We start from the raw sequence: 17,529 nt of genomic DNA on the forward strand, positions 1-17,529 counted from the left end.
TCTCTATTTTTAAATGTCTGCCAGTTTGGTCTCATCAGCATTTCTTCTATTAGTCAAACAAACCTATAATCATTCATGCTGCCCTTCTCTGTATACCTACATAAGACCCGTTTGAAACCTGCCTCACACATTTTATCAGTATCCTAGGACAGACCACACAAGTGATTTTAAGCAGTCTTCTGTGTAGGCTAATTGCATTTTCGTAATATTCTACCAATAAATCGAAGTCTGTCATGTGCTTTACATACATCTAATCATGTATGATCATTTCATTTCATATCCCTACAAAATGCTACAGCTAGATATTCATTTGAGTTGATCAGCTTTACTTGTGACTCATTGATATTATATAGCAGAGATGCTAAGCGTCGTAGGTAGGCATAACAAAAAGATTCTCACAATTAAAACTTCCGGCCATTAAGGCCTTTTCTGACACTACTACTACTACTACTACTACTACTACACACACACACACACACACACACACACACACACACACACACACAGCCGCGCAGGATTAGCCGAGCGGTCTAAGGCGCTGCAGTCATGGACTGTGCGGCTGGTCCCGGCAGAGGTTCGAGTCCTCCCTCGGGCATGGGTGTGTGTGTGTTTGTCCTTAGGATAATTTAGATTAAGTAGTGTGTAAGCTTGGGGACTGATGACCTTAGCAGTTAAGTCCCATAAGATTTCACACACATTTGAAAACACACACACACACACACACACACACACACACACACACACACACACACACACACACACACACACACACACACAGACGACTGCAGTCTCAGGCAACTGAAACCACACTGTCGGAGACTGCAGTCGTGTGTGTGTGTGTGTGTGTGTGTGTGTGGTGTTGACGAAGGCCTGAATGGCCAAAAGCTTTAATTGTGAGAGTCTGTTTGTTGTGCCTATCTGCGACTCAGCATCTCACTATATGGTGAGTAGCAACTTTCCTTCTCATAATATTGTTACATTCCATCCTGGATTTTCCATTGTTTGATTTCTTTGATATTATAGTCATTCTAAAATGTGGATTTATTCCATGTGCCACACTTCTGCTCCTTAAATAACATTTTATTTCTTGTCTGTCAACTGACTCCACATATACACACAATGCATATACCATGCTTACACAAAATTGCCAGATTAGTGTTCATGCATTACTTTACATATTCTGATTAATTTGCAGTATACTGTAGTTTACTATCTGTTGATTCCAGTGGAATTGTTGGATTTACATAGAACATTTTCCTTTAGGATAAATCAATAATTGCAATTTTTCAATTAGCAAGTAATCATCAGAATGATGAGAGCTAATAACAGTTTATTCACAATAGACCTAAATCAGTGGATAGACCTAATTTTCTGCTTTTCAGTAACTAGTTTATTTATTTATTTTGAAAACTCTCTAAGTAATTAATTATTGATAGTTAAAGTTTTGCCTCATTCAAAAACACTTTCATCATTTGAGCCCCTTAAGCTTCTTTATTCACCAGATTTGCTATTACACTTTTGTTACCGATACCCTAATTTTTCTGAACCAGATAATGCATTTTTTTTTTTTTTTGCATACAGTTAAACAAAAATACTACATGACACAATAGAATGATATTCCAACTAATTTTGTTCCTTATCCCTACTAATATTATAATGCAAAAGTAGCTCTGCCTGTTACATGTTTACAGCTAAACCACTTAACAGATTTCGATGAAATTTCATATGGAGATAGCTTGAATCCTGAGAAAGGCAATAGGTTACTTTAGAAAGTAAAAAGAAAGGCCCCCTAAGAGTGTGAAGTAGAGAATGAACATCCTTTTCTTTGGGTCAGTAAACATAACCTATGTTAAAAAATTATTAATTTTGTTGTATAATATCGTCATCATTTTCTTTGGGCCTTTGTCCCACTGCAACATGGGGTCGGCTGTGTTATAATAGATTTGGCAATGGTAGTGTCAGAGGGTGGCTGGATGCCCTTCCTGTCGCCACCCCACACTCCCTTGGGACAGAATTAGTGTACCCCAGCTGTTTGCATCTAGCGTAAGCCATGAGAGAGTGTGAATGTTTCCAAATGTCTGGAAGATGTGGAACTGATGCGGGACGTGGGGAACAGCCCAGTATTCACCTAGTGGGATGTGGAAAACCGCCTAAAAACCACATCCAGGCTGGCCAGCACACTGGCCCTCATTGTTAATCAGCTGGCGGATTCTATCGGAGCCGGTGCACCTACCCAAGTCCAGGAAGCAGTGCGTTAGTGCCCTCGGCTAACCTGGCGGGTAATTTTGTTGTACAATGTGTGGAGTGTATAAGGTATACCTACTGCAATAGCATGATGAATAGATGTATGTTCCTACCCAAATCACTGCTCAGGAGCAAAACTGCCTCTACACTGCATCGTGCATCAAGGCAGTTGGGGTGGAGGTGAGATGGTGCGTGCCATGAGGGCAGCTGATGTTATTGCATGTGCAGTAGCTTACTTACTCACTACCCTTCACCAGGGAAGACGAATGGAATATTCCAGAATTTGAAACACGAACAGCTGCTAGCATGAGTTTCTTAGAAGTAGATACCTTAGGGATTGCGAAGCAACTCAAATCGCTTGATACGGGCAAGTCTTCAGGTCCAGATTGTATACCGATTAGGTTCCTTTCAGATTACACTGATACAATAGCTCCCCACTTAGCAATCATATACAACCGCTCGTTCACCGATAGATCTGTACCTACAGATTGGAAAATTGCGCAGGTCACACCAGTGTTTAAGAAGGGTAGTAGGAGTAATCCATCGAACTACAGACCTATATCATTGGCGTCGGTTTGCATTAGGGTTTTGGAGCATATACTTTGTTCAAACATTATGAATCACCTCGAAGGGAATGATCTATTGATATGTAATCAGCATGGTTTCAGAAAGCATCGTTCTTGTGCAACGCAGCTAGCTCATTATTCGCACGAAGTAATGGCCGCTATCGACAGGGGATCTCAAGTTGATTCTGTATTCCTAGATTTCTGGAAAGCTTTTGACACCGTTCCTCACAAGTGACTTCTAATCAAGCAGCGGGCCTATGGGGTATCGTCTCAGTTGTGCGACTGGATTCGTGATTTCCTGTCAGGAAGGTCGCAGTTCGTAGCAATAGACGGCAAATCATTGAGTAAAATTGAAGTGATATCAGGTATTACCCAGGGAAGCGTCATGGGACCTCTGCTATTCCTGATCTATATAAATGACCTGGGTGACAATCTGAGCAGTTCTCTTAGGTTGTTCGCAGATGATGCTGTAATTTACCATCTAGTAAGGTCATCTGAAGACCAGTACCAGTTGCAAAGCAATTTAGAAAAGTTTGCTGTATGGTGTGGCAGGTGGCAGTTGACGCTAAATAACGAAAAGTGTGAGGTGATCCACATGAGTACTAAAAGAAATCCGTTGGAATTCGATTACTCGATAAATAGTACAATTCTCAAGGCTGTCAATTCAACTAAGTACCTGGGTGTTGAAATTACGAACAACTTCAGTTGGAAAGACCACATAGATAATATTGTGGGGAAGGCGAGCCAAAGGTTGCGTTTCATTGGCAGGACACTAAGAAGATGCAACTAGTCCACTAAAGAGACAGCTTACGCTACACTCGTTCGTCCTCTGTTAGAATATTGCTGCGCAGTGTGGGATCCTTACCAGGTGGGATTGACGGAGGACATCGAAAGGGTACAAAAAAGGGCAGCTCATTTTGTATTATCACGTAATAGGTGAGAGAGTGTGGCAGATATGATACATGAGTTGGGATGGAAGTCATTAAAGCAAAGACGTTTTTCGTCGTGGCGAGATCTATTTACGAAATTTCAGTCACCAACTTTCTCTTCCGAATGCGAAAATATTTTGTTGAGCCCAACCTACATAGGTAGGAATGATCATCAAAATAAAATAAGAGAAATCAGAGCTCGAACAGAAAGGTTTAGGTGTTCATTTTTCCCATGCGCTGTTCGGGAGTGGAATGGTAGAGAGATAGTATGATTGTGGTTCGATGAACCCTCTGCCAAGCACTTAAATGTGAATTGTAGAGTAATCATGTAGATGTAGATGTAGATGTACCACTCATCATAACAAAACTACTGACATGCAAGTGCAGCTGCGGGTAACAGCTACTACTATCATAAACTAAAATATAATTACACATTTCACAGGATATCCATACGCACATTTTTATATACCCCTTACAGATGAAGAATGATACAATAGCTTAGCTTGAATTGAATTGGCTAACAACAAGGGTCCTAACACAGCTCACTGGGACGTACCCAAAGTTACTTCTACATCTGCCGATGACACTCCATCTCAGATAACTTGTTACATTCTCCCAGCCAAAAATTCTCAGTCCAGTTATAGATTTTGTTTGAAACCCCATATGGTCATACTTTTCACACTAAATGTTTGTGGTATTGAATCAAATGCGTTTTGGAAACCAAGACATATTGCATTGACCTAGCTTCCTTGATCCATGGCTTTCAGTATTCCTTGTGAGAAAAGTGCCAGGTGAATTTCATATGGTCAGTTTTTTTTTTTTTAATACATGCTGGATGACATACTGTTGGAGATACATTTCCACGCAGAATATATTTTAAAATTCTACAACAAATGGATGTCAACAGTACTGAATGTTAGTTTTGTAGATCACTTCTGCCACCCTTCATATGCACTCATGTTATTTTTGCTTCCTACCACGTACTGGGCACAGTTTTTTGCTTCAGGGATCTATGAAAGATTATAATTATGAGAAGGGCTAACTCTGCCACTAGTAGAATCTAAAAGGGATCCCATAAAGACCTGGAGCTCCATTCAGTTCCAACTATTTTTGCTGTTTCTCAATGTCTTTGGCTCTAATATCTATTTCGTTAATCTTTTCATTAGTTCAGAAATAAAATTGGGGCAATACTCCCATGTTTTCATTTGTGAAGAAACATATGAAAACAGAGTTAAGCGTTTCTACTTTTATATTGCTACTCTCAATTTTAGTTCCCGTCTTGCCCCTGTGTGACTAGATTCTGCCTTTACATATAATCAGAATTTATTTGAGTTTTGTGAAAGATCTTTCAACAATATTCTGCTCTGGTAGACATTGAAGGCTTCTGCATTGCCCTCTTGACAGCCAAACATGTTTCATTTACCATCTCACTGTCTATCTAAAGCTCTTTTATGCTCTAGTCTCTCTTCCTTTAGAAGTTTCTTTACACTGACTGTATACCATGGAAGGTTCAAGTCATTAACAGAATTATTGAACTGAACACTGAGCATAAATTTCTGCTTTCTCTGAGATTCATAGATTTTGAAATAATTTTAACATGAGGTCCACAAAATCTGTACCAAATACCCTTAAAAAAAAAAAAAAAAAAAAAAAAAAAAAATGCCTTGACTCAACCTGTGTTAATAACTGAGGAATACCCAGCTGTAAGCACCAGTAGACTTCATCTGGATAGTGACACATTCAGTATCAAAAGAGGGATCCAGCAAGAAGAGTCAGTTCCATCAAAAGTGTTCTCTTCAGCCCTAGATGAATTTTTCAGGTAGTTAAAGAGAGAAAACATTGAAGGAAACATATTAAATGCATGTATTTGAACCAATACTGTTTTTTTGATGGCACTGTATTGTTTAGCTGTAGTACTGGTAAATTTCAGCAACTAAAAACAGAACTTAATACAGCAAGATTAAAAGTAGGCTTCTTAAGTAATATGATCCAGTATGTAATCCTCAGTGGCTAGTGTTCATCAGAGACAAGGGTATCACCAGGAGTGCCCTGGGGAAGTGTGACAGGACTACTATTATCATCTATATACCTGAATGATCAGCGGACAGAGTGAGCACCAATCTGTGGCTATTTCTACATCTACATTTATACTCCGCAAGCCACCCAACGGTGTGTGGCGGAGGGCACTTTACGTGCCACTGTCATTACCTCCCTTTCCTGTTCCAGTCGCGTATGGTTCGCGGGAAGAACGACTGTCTGAAAGCCTCCGTGCGCACTCGAATCTCTCTAATTTTACATTCGTGATCTCCTCGGGAGGTATAAGTAGGGGGAAGCAATATATTCGATACCTCATCCAGAAACGCACCCTCTCGAAACCTGGACAGCAAGCTACACCGCGATGCAGAGCGCCTCTCTTGCAGAGTCTGCCACTTGAGTTTATTAAACATCTCCATAACGCTATCATGGTTACCAAATAACCCTGTGACAAAACGCGCCACTCTTCTTTGGATCTTCTCTATCTCCTCCGTCAAACCGATCTGGTACGGATCCCACACTGATGAGCAATACTCAAGTATAGGTCGAACGAGTGTTTTGTAAGCCACCTCCTTTGTTGATGGACTACATTTTCTAAGCACTCTCCCAATGAATCTCAACCTGGTACCCGCCTTACCAACAATTAATTTTATATGATCATTCCTTCAAATCGTTCCGCACGCATACTCCCAGATATTTTACAGAAGTAACTGCTACCAGTGTTTGTTTCACTATCATATAATCATACAATAAAGGATCCTTCTTTCTATGTATTCGCAATACATTACATTTGTCTATGTTAAGGGACAGTTGCCACTCCCTGCACCAAGTGCCTATCCGCTGCAGATCTTCCTGCATTTCGCTACAATTTTCTAATGCTACAACTTCTCTGTATACTACAGCATCATCCGCGAAAAGCCGCATGGAACTTCCGACACTATCTACTAGGTCATTTATATATATTGTGAAAAGCAATGGTCCCATAACACTCCCCTGTGGCACGCCAGAGGTTACTTTAACGTCTGTAGACATCTCTCCATTGATAACAACATGCTGTGTTCTATTTGCTAAAAACTCTTCAATCCAGCCACATAGCTGGCCTGATATTCCGTAGGCTCTTACTTTGTTTATCAGGCGACAGTGCGGAACTGTATCGAATGCCTTCCGGAAGTCAAGAAAAATAGCATCTACCTGGGAGCCTGTATCTAAATATTTTCTGGGTCTCATGAACAAATAAAGCGAGTTGGGTCTCACACGATCGCTGTTTCCGGAATCCATGTTGATTCCACATAGTAGATTCTGGGTTTCCAAAAACGACATGATACTCGAGCAAAAAACATGTTCTAAAATTCTACAACAGATCGACGTCAGAGATATAGGTCTATAGTTTTGCGCATCTGCTCGACGACCCTTCTTGAAGACTGGGACTACCTGTGCTCTTTTCCAATCATTTGGAACCCTCCGTTCCTCTAGAGACTTGCGGTACACGGCTGTTAGAAGGGGGGCAAGTTCTTTCGCGTATGTGTAGAATCGAATTGGTATCCCGTTAGGTCCAGTGGACTTTCCTCTATTGAGTGATTCCAGTTGCTTTTCTATTCCTTGGACACTTATTTCGATGTCAGCCATTTTTTCATTTGTGGGAGGATTTAGAGAAGGAACTGCAGTGCGGTCTTCCTCTGTGAAACAGCTTTGGAAAAAGGTGTTTAGTATTTCAGCTTTACACGTGTCATCCTCTGTTTCAATGCCACCATCATCCCGGAGTGTCTGGATATGCTGTTTCGAGCCACTTACTGATTTAATGTAAGACCAGAACTTCCTAGGATTTTCTGTCAAGTTCTCATCCTTTAAAGCAAAATTGTGTTTCACTGTAAATAAATCATATTATTATTATTATTATTATTATTATTCATAACAAAACATAAGCGTGGTGCAACTCCAGTCATTTGACATGTGTTTATTCTATTAGCTGTCATCAGGTGAATCAACATTTGGCTTTTGATTTCCTTATTTAGAAATTAGGCCAAATGTTATTAATGTTTATCGGCAGTGAGAGTCACCTTTTATTCCTGATGGGAAATAGACGTTATGGGTTACAACTTGCAATAGTTTATTCCAAGATACCACCTGATGGTAGACAGTTCTTAGAAATAAATAGCTCTTTGAATTGATTGAGTTGTCTTAACCACAGCAGTGGCCCAGAAAACCTCAATCCTGTCTCCAAGTTATCGTGGTGAACTGCCTGGAGACGACAAGTCCAAATCAGGCCGCCTGCATCTCACAGTTTCATGAAGATGATTAGAACCACTTGGTAGTAATCCTCATTGACATTAGTACCTTCTGGGGCGTATTTGTTATGGACCATGCCATTGGAGTCAAAAAAAACAGTCAGCACGATTTTCATGTTGCTGCAGACCTGCCTCATTTTTTGGGTCTCGGAGGTGACGGATGATTCCACCGCAATGAACGGAACTTTGTTTCTGGGTTGTCCCTATAAACCCAGGACTCATTACCAGTGATCACTGTGTTAAGAATGTTGGGACAACTGTTCACAGTATCTAACATGTCCTATGCAATCTCCGAATGAAGTTTCTGCTCAGTTTTTACCAACTTTGGCACCGTTTTGCTGAGATACTCCTGAGGTCCAAATATTCCATTAAAATGGAATGAATGGATCCAATACTAATTTTAACCTTATCTGAAAGTCCTCTGATAGTGATTTATCTGTCATGCATCACCAGGGTTCTTACATGATCAATAACAACCTCTTTTGCAGATGTTGAGGGCCTGCCTCAATGTGCTTCACTCCTCACTGAGCCACTGAGTAGCACATTACTTCAGTATTCAGCTAGACACTCCATCATGTCCTTGAGAATCCTTAGTCTTAAGTGACTTAATTATTGACTCACCCTTGTCAGTGTCACACAAGAGTATTTCAGACATGCGTCTTGGAAAAGCCTCTTTCAAAAGAATTATATTATCCCCTCTAGAAACCGAGTTTTTATTTAATTCACCAACAGTGCTCAGAAAATGATTGTTAAATACTGTCCATATATCTGACTTACCATAACAGAAATATTTTTACTACAAACTGACTTTATATCGTCGACCTAATGCTGCTAACTAGACACTTCCTTCACAACTGACCATATGGTTTTAATTTTATCCTGTGAATTAGCTATTCTTTTTCTGTTTCATATGCTCTTTACCTTCCTAATAACATTTTTAAGCACTTTACAGTACTGTTTGTAATGGCCTACTGTAGCTTGATTGTGGTCACTTACAACATTTTAATATAATTCCCATTTTGTTCTAGATAATATTCTTATCCCACTAGTCAGCTATCCAGGCTGCCTTTTACTGCTAGTACCCTGCTTAGTGTGTTCTAAAGGAAAGCAAATCTCAAAGAGCATGCGAACTGTGTTAAGGAAAGCATTATATTTGTCACCTATGTTATCAGCACTATAAACATCCTGCCACTTTTTTTCCTTAATGAGGTTTAAAGAACTCTATATTGCCATGTGGCATGTTCTCATTTTATCATATAGGATGGGTTCCCAGTCTTGTAATTGTGTCTCCTTATCCTATTCCAAGATTATTTGGATTCATGTACAGTATTTTTCCTTGTTAAATTAGTTGTTTACTTCTGCAGGATTATGACCTGACTCACTCTTCATGATGCTTTTGACATCAGTGCCTTAGTCAGGTTGCTTCTTAAAATGAATGCATGTTTCTGGATGATGTTTAGATACTGTTCAATCTACATTTACAGTTTGCATGGTGGGTTACTTTAAAACCAGGAAGTTGCTATACATAAAATGCTGTAAATTCAATTGTGATGTATGTTCATTTTACTCATGGAGTAACATTTTTTAAGCTGTATATTATTTTGTACAGAATTTTTCTAAGGCGATTTCTTTTTCTGCTTGTTTACAGATCTGAGATGGTTTTAATAAACACTGATACTGTCTAACAGTTCAGTATGGTGAAAATCAATATTGCCAACATAAAGAAACTGTCACTCAATCACACTTGCAGCTTGATGAGGAATTCATTTGTTCATCGTGTTCCATAAATAATACCAACAAGGAGAAATGTCAAGGTTGTGTAATGAGTGAAGGTATACATTAGCAAAACAACCAAATCAAAAAAATTATATTCACAATTAACCAACCCTATCAAACAATGAAAACTAACCCTATATAGTGTCACACAGTCGTATCTCAATAAAGTTTTAGTTCATAAATAAAAGTTGTATACTTTTTGAACAGCCCTTGTATCTTAAACAGTAACAAATGTAATTGCATGAATTGAGCATCTATCTCCATTTCTTAATTTGAATCCAACAGAGAAAATCTGGATGGTTTGTTGCTGCTAGTAGTCTCCCCAGCCCCTTGCCGAATTTTGCAAGAATAATTCCATTCATTTCTGATAGAGCCTGTGGACGTCATTTGCATCACACATCAATATATGGATGCTCAAGGTACTCACACTGTATATTTAGGACTGAATTTTCATGTTTTATTTATATAATGTTATATTCTCATACATATTATATGTGTATTATCACATTTAACACAAAGTTTTCTCTAATTTTTCTGTGATTCATGGTATAAATAACATTAGTTAATAAAAATTAGCAAATTACTCACTATTTTATGATAGCATTGGTATATGATGATGAGCACTTTCCTAGAACCTGCTAAACAACTATGTTAGTAATGCTACTTTTTAGTCAATTGAGGCCATAAGTTTACATACTAACACAAATTATTTACAGAAGACTGGTAGCAGATGACTTTGGAGAAGATAAGTTTGTGTTCTGGAGAAAGATAGCAACATGTGTGGCAATAGTAATCATACAACTTTTTGTAGACTGAAGAAAGGCAAATCCATATTCATAACATTTGTAGATTTAGAGGAGCTTTTGACATTTTTAGTAGAATGTACCCTCTGACATTCTGAAGAGATTCGGGAGGACAGGAGTATAGCAACCAATTGCAATTCTATTGTTTATTATTATTATTATTTCATATCTAGATTTCAGCAATAAATAGCCATCTTCAGTGCATTTGAGTGAGCTATGATGCAACAAATTCACAGCAGTACATGTCACCATATGACTTTGCTGGTCTATAGGTTGTCATATGGTGACATTCACTCCTGCAAATTGTTTGGATTATAACTCATTCAAATGCACTGAAGATGACTATTTACAACTGAAGTCTGGATATGCAAGAATAATAAGAAATCATTGGGATTGCAACTGATTGCTATGTGCCTATCCTTCCTTATATTAAACCACAGTTGCTATGCCCAGTAGTTCCTTATGGAATCAAAGTTGATTCTGAAGAGAGCAGGATAACACACAGGGACTGAAAGATCTTTCACAATTTGTACAGAGACCAGACTACAGTTATGAGAGCCAAATGGCATGAAGGAGAACCAGTAGTTGAAAAGGGCTGAAACCTCTTTCTGATGTCATTCTATCGATACAATGAGCAAGCTGTGAAGGAACCCAAGAGGAAAACTGGAAACAGAATTAAAGATCAGGGAGAAGATGTAAAAGTTTTGAAATTTGTTGATGACATTTTTATTCTGTCAGAGATGGCAAAAGACTTGGAAGAGCAGTTCAGTGAAATGAATAGTACCTTGAATAGAGGTTATAAGATGAACAAACATTAATAAAGTAAAACAAGGGTAATGGAATGTAATCAAATTAAATTAGGCAATGCTGAAGAAATTAGTTTTGGAAATAAGACACTAAAAGCAGCCAATGAGTTTTGCTGTTTGGGCAGGCAGAAAAAAATGATGATGCCCAAAGTAGAGAGGTTATAGACTGCAGTAGAATTGTGAAAATCAGAACAAAGGCATGGTTCCTGTGAAAGTAATAGTGCAATGACTGAAGCTTAGACGTATCGAATTTATTATTAAAGTAGTAGATACAAATAAGACATAAACAGTCATGACAGAATTATGTAACTTCTTTCATAGCTTGAGTAACAAAATAAGGCATTTGCATTTTCTGGATCGAAACATACACAGGCACTCACTGTCCAGTTGTGTTATTGCACTGTTAGTACTTTGTCCAATCTCCATTCTTTCTAATTACCTCAAGAATTCTCTTCTGTGTTGATATTGTTGGGTTGGTAGTTTTTGCAGTAAAGTTGTCACCCACTCTAGTCATACTGCACTTTTCAGCTCATACATTGCCTCAAATTGCCTTCCATTGCAATGAACATGCCCTGCAAGTATTACCCAAATGTTTTCCATGGGGTTAATGTCCTGGCTACAAACCTTTGTCTTCAAACCAGTTTTTGGTTGTAGCAGGAACACACATACACATATTATCTTGTTGAAACATTAGACTTTTGTTCCCTAGGTCCTCACACATTCTAATCAGTTCTGTCTCTAGCATCTCAGTGTACATGTTATAGTTCATTCTAGTGTTGAGCAAAGCAATGCAGGATTTACCGTTAGTGCAGAAGTCTGCCAAAGTCGTAACACTACCATCATAAAATTTCTGCTCATTCTTACCTGCTGGTGTGTTCTCAAATCAACAATAATATTGAAATTGATCCAACCATTCTAAATTAAACTTCTTCTAATCACTGAAGATCATTTTACCCATTCTGCCATCCATGACATATATTTTTCAGCAAACTTCTATCTAGTCTGTTTATGTTTGTTGATAAGGCAGATTTCTGCTGTTGTTTCTTAAACACAAGACGTTTTTCATGTGACAAAATTTGTTGTATATGTTACTGGAAACTGTAAATCAGCAACAAGTTGAGCAGAGTAACATTGATTTGTGCAAAAGTAACCTCTCCGAAGCCTCAGATAATTTTCTGCTATGCCCATGTTTCCATTCTGTCCATATCGTGCACCCAATCTAACAAAATTATCAATCACTGTTATTGAAAGGCTCGACTTCTCATTGATTCAGTGATTAGTGTGTCCCATTTCCTTGTACACACTAATTTTTGCTTCTTCATTAAATGTCACTAATGGTGTCCGTATCCTATCTGCAGTAAAGGCACATACACACACAGCAACATCACACAGATCTGACTGCCTTTATACTGATTTCGCCCTCTACCACCTGAATCGTTGATGTCTTGTTATACACTGTACTACTGATGTCAAATGTAATACCATGTGACTGCATTTGTTACTGTTGTGCATCTTGTACTATTGCATGTTCACTCTATACAACTATCCCAGCCGATAATGTTACTTTTGCTACAAATATCTGTGCCTTTATACTGATCTCTGCTGCTGTAGCAAGAAATGCGATTTATTAAAAAAATGTGTCACTAAAAGTCAAATATAAATTAAGTTTTAGGGAGTATTTTCTGAAGGTGTTTGCGTAGAAGTGAAAAATAGATGGTAAAAAGCCGTACAAGAGGAAAATAGAAGTTTTTGAAATGTGGTACTACAGGAAAATGCTGAAGATTAGGTGGATAGATTAGACTGAATAACTAATGAAGAGATACTGAACTGAATTAGGGAAAAATAAATTTGTGGCACAACTGGTCAAAAGAAGTGCTGTTGCCTTTAATGATACGGATTACTGAACTCTCCAAAATTTTAAGTAATTTTTCAACTGTCACATGAAATGTATAGGTATTGTTGTGGTGCTGTATATATGTTATCTATATCTACAGTTTCTACATCTACTGTGCAAATCACAGTGTAGTGCATGGCAGAGGATACTGGCCATTGTAGCAGATATAAGGGTTTCTATTTTCTTCTGGTTCCATCTGTGTATGGAGCCTGGAAAGAACTACTGTTTACGTGCCCCTGTGCACACTGTAATTAGGTTAATCATGTACTTGCCATTCTTAAGAAACTGAATGTTGGGGGCTGTAATAAAGTTCTATATTCTCCATTTCATACTGGTTATTGAATCTTTATTAATAGGTGTAGGAAGTATCAAACTGCAGATCGGTGGGATGCCACCAATAATACATGCTAGGTTATGTGCCATAACACTTTATTGGCATGAGCTATCTCTAACGCATGTGTATAATACGATCCTCTTTTATGCACTGCCTCCTCACTGTTTATCAAAGACCTCCCTGTCTGCCTCATCAGAGAAGTTTCCATAATATTTGCGGTTGATATACCCACATAGCCCCCGGCAGGAGTATGGAGTACTCTAGTGGGTCATAAGAGGCCTTGTCAATGTGCGCAGGTGCACATGACCAGCTGTTATAATTTTAATTAATATTGTGTTTATACTGGTTGCTGGTGAGGAGGAAAGTTAGTTATTAGTATTTTATTAATGATCTCATTCATAAGCAGCCATATCACAGTTGCTCAAGAAAGTTATAATTAAGCTTTACTTGTTTAATCAGAATCGGACGATGACTCTCCTTGTCCGCAGTCTCGATGATTCGAAGCGATCTGCAATCCTGTGTAAATAAAATGTCTTGGTTTTCTTGCGTTGCGTAGTCAGTCGGGAAACCTCAGATCAAGCAGAAAGTTTGCTTTGACAGAGTTTAATTATCTGATGAAATAATGGAGCTCTTGGATCTAATAATTGCAGGTTTGTTTCCAATTCATCGGAATTTCCTTTTGATTACCAACAAAATGACACCTCCATGCAAATTTCCAGTTAGAGAATACATATATAATGAAATTCCTTACACATCTTTGATGTAAATGCTCAGTACATATTTTCTTGAGTAGCATACAATATATTTTCAATCTCTTTCTTCCAATAATCTCGATAGCAAAAATAAAAATATTCCGTGCGGCTATTCGGCATGGTGAAGTTCCTAAAAGTTCCCTCAACACATCAGAGAGAATATTACAAAGAGTAATTATGTGCTCATGGAATAGTAATAGTACTGTACTACTTTGCGCATCGATTCTGCGAGTATGTAGATGGTCAAGTAGGAAACGTAATTCACTCATAGAATTGTGCAGGGATAATTAGTAGAATATAAAGAGATATTGCACTGTTCATGGCTTGTGCAAATCTGTGATGTGGCCTGACCATTTCTCGGTGAGATGTAGATGATGGCAGTGAGTGTTAAAACACGCAGATGCACGTGACCAGCCTCGTTGTGATTGGAGGGAACGCGGGATGCGACCAGACCACTTCTCGATGAAATGTGGGTGTCACCCAAATGCCACATAGTTGGTACTGAGCCAAGTTTGCAGGAGGATGATGAAGGCAACCATATCACAATTCCTAGGGTGTGGCAGGTGCAGTTTGTGCAAAAGATGTTGCTTCATCACGGGAGGAATCCGTAATGGAATGGAGTGGAGAGGGCTCGAACGAGTCATCCAGGATCCCCCCACCAAAGCCTGATCAGCTACCTGGGACATGGTGTGGTCATCATGTAGTTTCCATTCTTGTTTCAGGCAGGTGATGGGAGTGGTCTTCAGTGTACCATATGGTAGCATGATGAAGCTTTGTGGCCCTCGGCTGATGACTTTGAGCAGGCCTGAGTATGGAGGCTGCAAGGTGGCCTATATGGAATCATCCCACAATACGATGTAATTTCAGTGCTCCAGATCCTTGGGAGAAAGACGTTGACAGTGGGATGCAAACTGTGTGAATATGCAGGTGTACCTGACAAACCAGTGATGGGAGGGAAACCTGAATGCCATCAGTTGAAGGTTGTGCAAAGTCTGCTGGCAGGGCGAGAGGCTCACCACATAGTAATCATTGCAGTACTGCACCAATAGCAGAATTGTTCACATTACTCAAGAGAGTCACCAGACCTCGTGGCACAATGGTAGCATGTCTAGATCAGAATGTTGCTTGTTCATGTCATTTTTGGTGTTACCAATGTAAGAAGCACTGAACTACAGGTTGGCAGAATACCACCAGTAGTACATGGTACATTATGTGATATAAAACTTTACTAGCATGAGCTACCTCTAACATGTCCATACAATAGCATCATCTACTATGCACTGACTCTTCAATGGTTGTCAAAGACCTGGCTATCTGCTTCACCAAAGAGATTCCCATACTGGTTGTTGAGGTTGATATCCCCAATAGGCTTTCTTGGGATAACTGGCATCTGTCTTCAAGCATATTTCAAGGCACATTTTTCAGAATATTTTTTGTGCAATCCCATGAGCCAAGTAAACCTGTGACTGTTCTGCATATATCCAATATCCCTTTAGAACTACCTGGTATGGGTCTGACACACATCATCAATATTATAAGATGAGATGCCCAAGTGTTTTGTAAATAGTTTTATTTTGTACTCTGATTGCAATTTCTAGGTGTTCTTCCAATGAACCAAATCCTGCCAGGTGCTTCTCCTACAACTGAGTCTTTGCGATCTTTCCATTTCAAACCCCCATATGTTATCAGACCTAGATATTATTACATTCATTCCTTGATTAACTGTATCCTGTTGGTTCCATTAAGGAGAGTCATGGCATACATTAACAAAACACAAGGAAATCATAGGAAGTTGATATGTATCTACACTCCTGGAAATTGAAATAAGAACACCGTGAATTCATTGTCCCAGGAAGGGGAAACTTTATTGACACATTCCTGGGGTCAGATACATCACATGATCACACTGACAGCACCACAGGCACATAGACACAGGCAACAAAGCATGCACAATGTCGGCACTAGTACAGTGTATATCCACCTTTCGCAGCAATGCAGGCTGCTATTCTCCCATGGAGACGATCGTAGAGATGCTGGATGTAGTCCTGTGGAACGGCTTGCCATGCCATTTCCACCTGGCGCCTCAGTTGGACCAGCGTTCGTGCTGGACGTGCAGACCGCGTGAGACGACGCTTCATCCAGTCCCAAACATGCTCAATGGGGGACAGATCCGGAGATCTTGCTGGCCAGGGTAGTTGACTTACACCTTCTAGAGCACGTTGGGTGGCACGGGATACATGCGGACGTGCATTGTCCTGTTGGAACAGCAAGTTCCCTTGCCAGTCTAGGAATGGTAGAACGATGGGTTCGATGACGGTTTGGATGTACCGTGCACTGTTCAGTGTCCCCTCGACGATCACCAGTGGTGTACGGCCAGTGTAGGAGATCGCTCCCCACACCATGATGCCGGGTGTTGGCCCTGTGTGCCTCGGTCGTATGCAGTCCTGATTGTGGCGCTCACCTGCACGGCGCCAAACACGCATACGACCGTCATTGGCACCAAGGCAGAAGTGACTCTCATCGCTGAAGACGACACGTCTCCATTCGTCCCTCCATTCACGCCTGTCGCGACACCACTGGGGGCGGGCTGCACGATGTTGGGGCGTGAGCGGAAGACAGCCTAACGGTGTGCGGGACTGTAGCCCAGCTTCATGGAGACGGTTGCGAATGGTCCTCGCCGATACCCCAGGAGCAATAGTGTCCCTAATTTGCTGGGAAGTGGCGGTGCGGTCCCCTACGGCCCTGCGTAGGATCCTACGGTCTTGGCGTGCATCCGTGCGTCGCTGCGGTCCGGTCCCAGGTCGACGGGCACGTGCACCTTCCGCCGACCACTGGCGACAACATCGATGTACTGTGGAGACCTCACGCCCCACGTGTTGAGCAATTCGGCGGTACGTCCACCCGGCCTCCCGCATGCCCACTATATGCCCTCGCTCAAAGTCCGTCAACGGCACATACGGTTCAAGTCCACGCTGTCGCGGCATGCTACCACTGTTAAAGACTGCGATGGAGCTCCGTATGCCATGGCAAACTGGCTGACACTGACGGCGGCGGTGCACAAATGCTGCGCAGCTAGCGCCATTCGACGGCCAACACCGCGGTCCCT

The 17,529-nt window shown here is 40.3% G+C and overlaps 1 protein-coding gene across 1 annotated transcript in view; it reads left to right on the forward strand.

The window, feature by feature from the left end:
* Positions 1 to 9,978, forward strand: part of LOC126428095 (zinc finger protein 729-like) — a 41,257-nt gene extending 31,279 nt beyond the window's left edge. The window contains exon 2 of the mRNA XM_050089987.1: positions 9,707 to 9,978. Within this exon, the coding sequence (XP_049945944.1) occupies positions 9,707 to 9,723 (17 nt within the window). The 3' untranslated portion in view covers positions 9,724 to 9,978. The remainder of the gene's footprint in view (positions 1 to 9,706) is intronic.
* Positions 9,979 to 17,529: the final 7,551 nt, after the last annotated feature.

This window comes from Schistocerca serialis, chromosome 12, assembly GCF_023864345.2.
Source record: "Schistocerca serialis cubense isolate TAMUIC-IGC-003099 chromosome 12, iqSchSeri2.2, whole genome shotgun sequence".
NCBI classification, from domain to species: Eukaryota; Metazoa; Arthropoda; class Insecta; order Orthoptera; family Acrididae; genus Schistocerca; species Schistocerca serialis.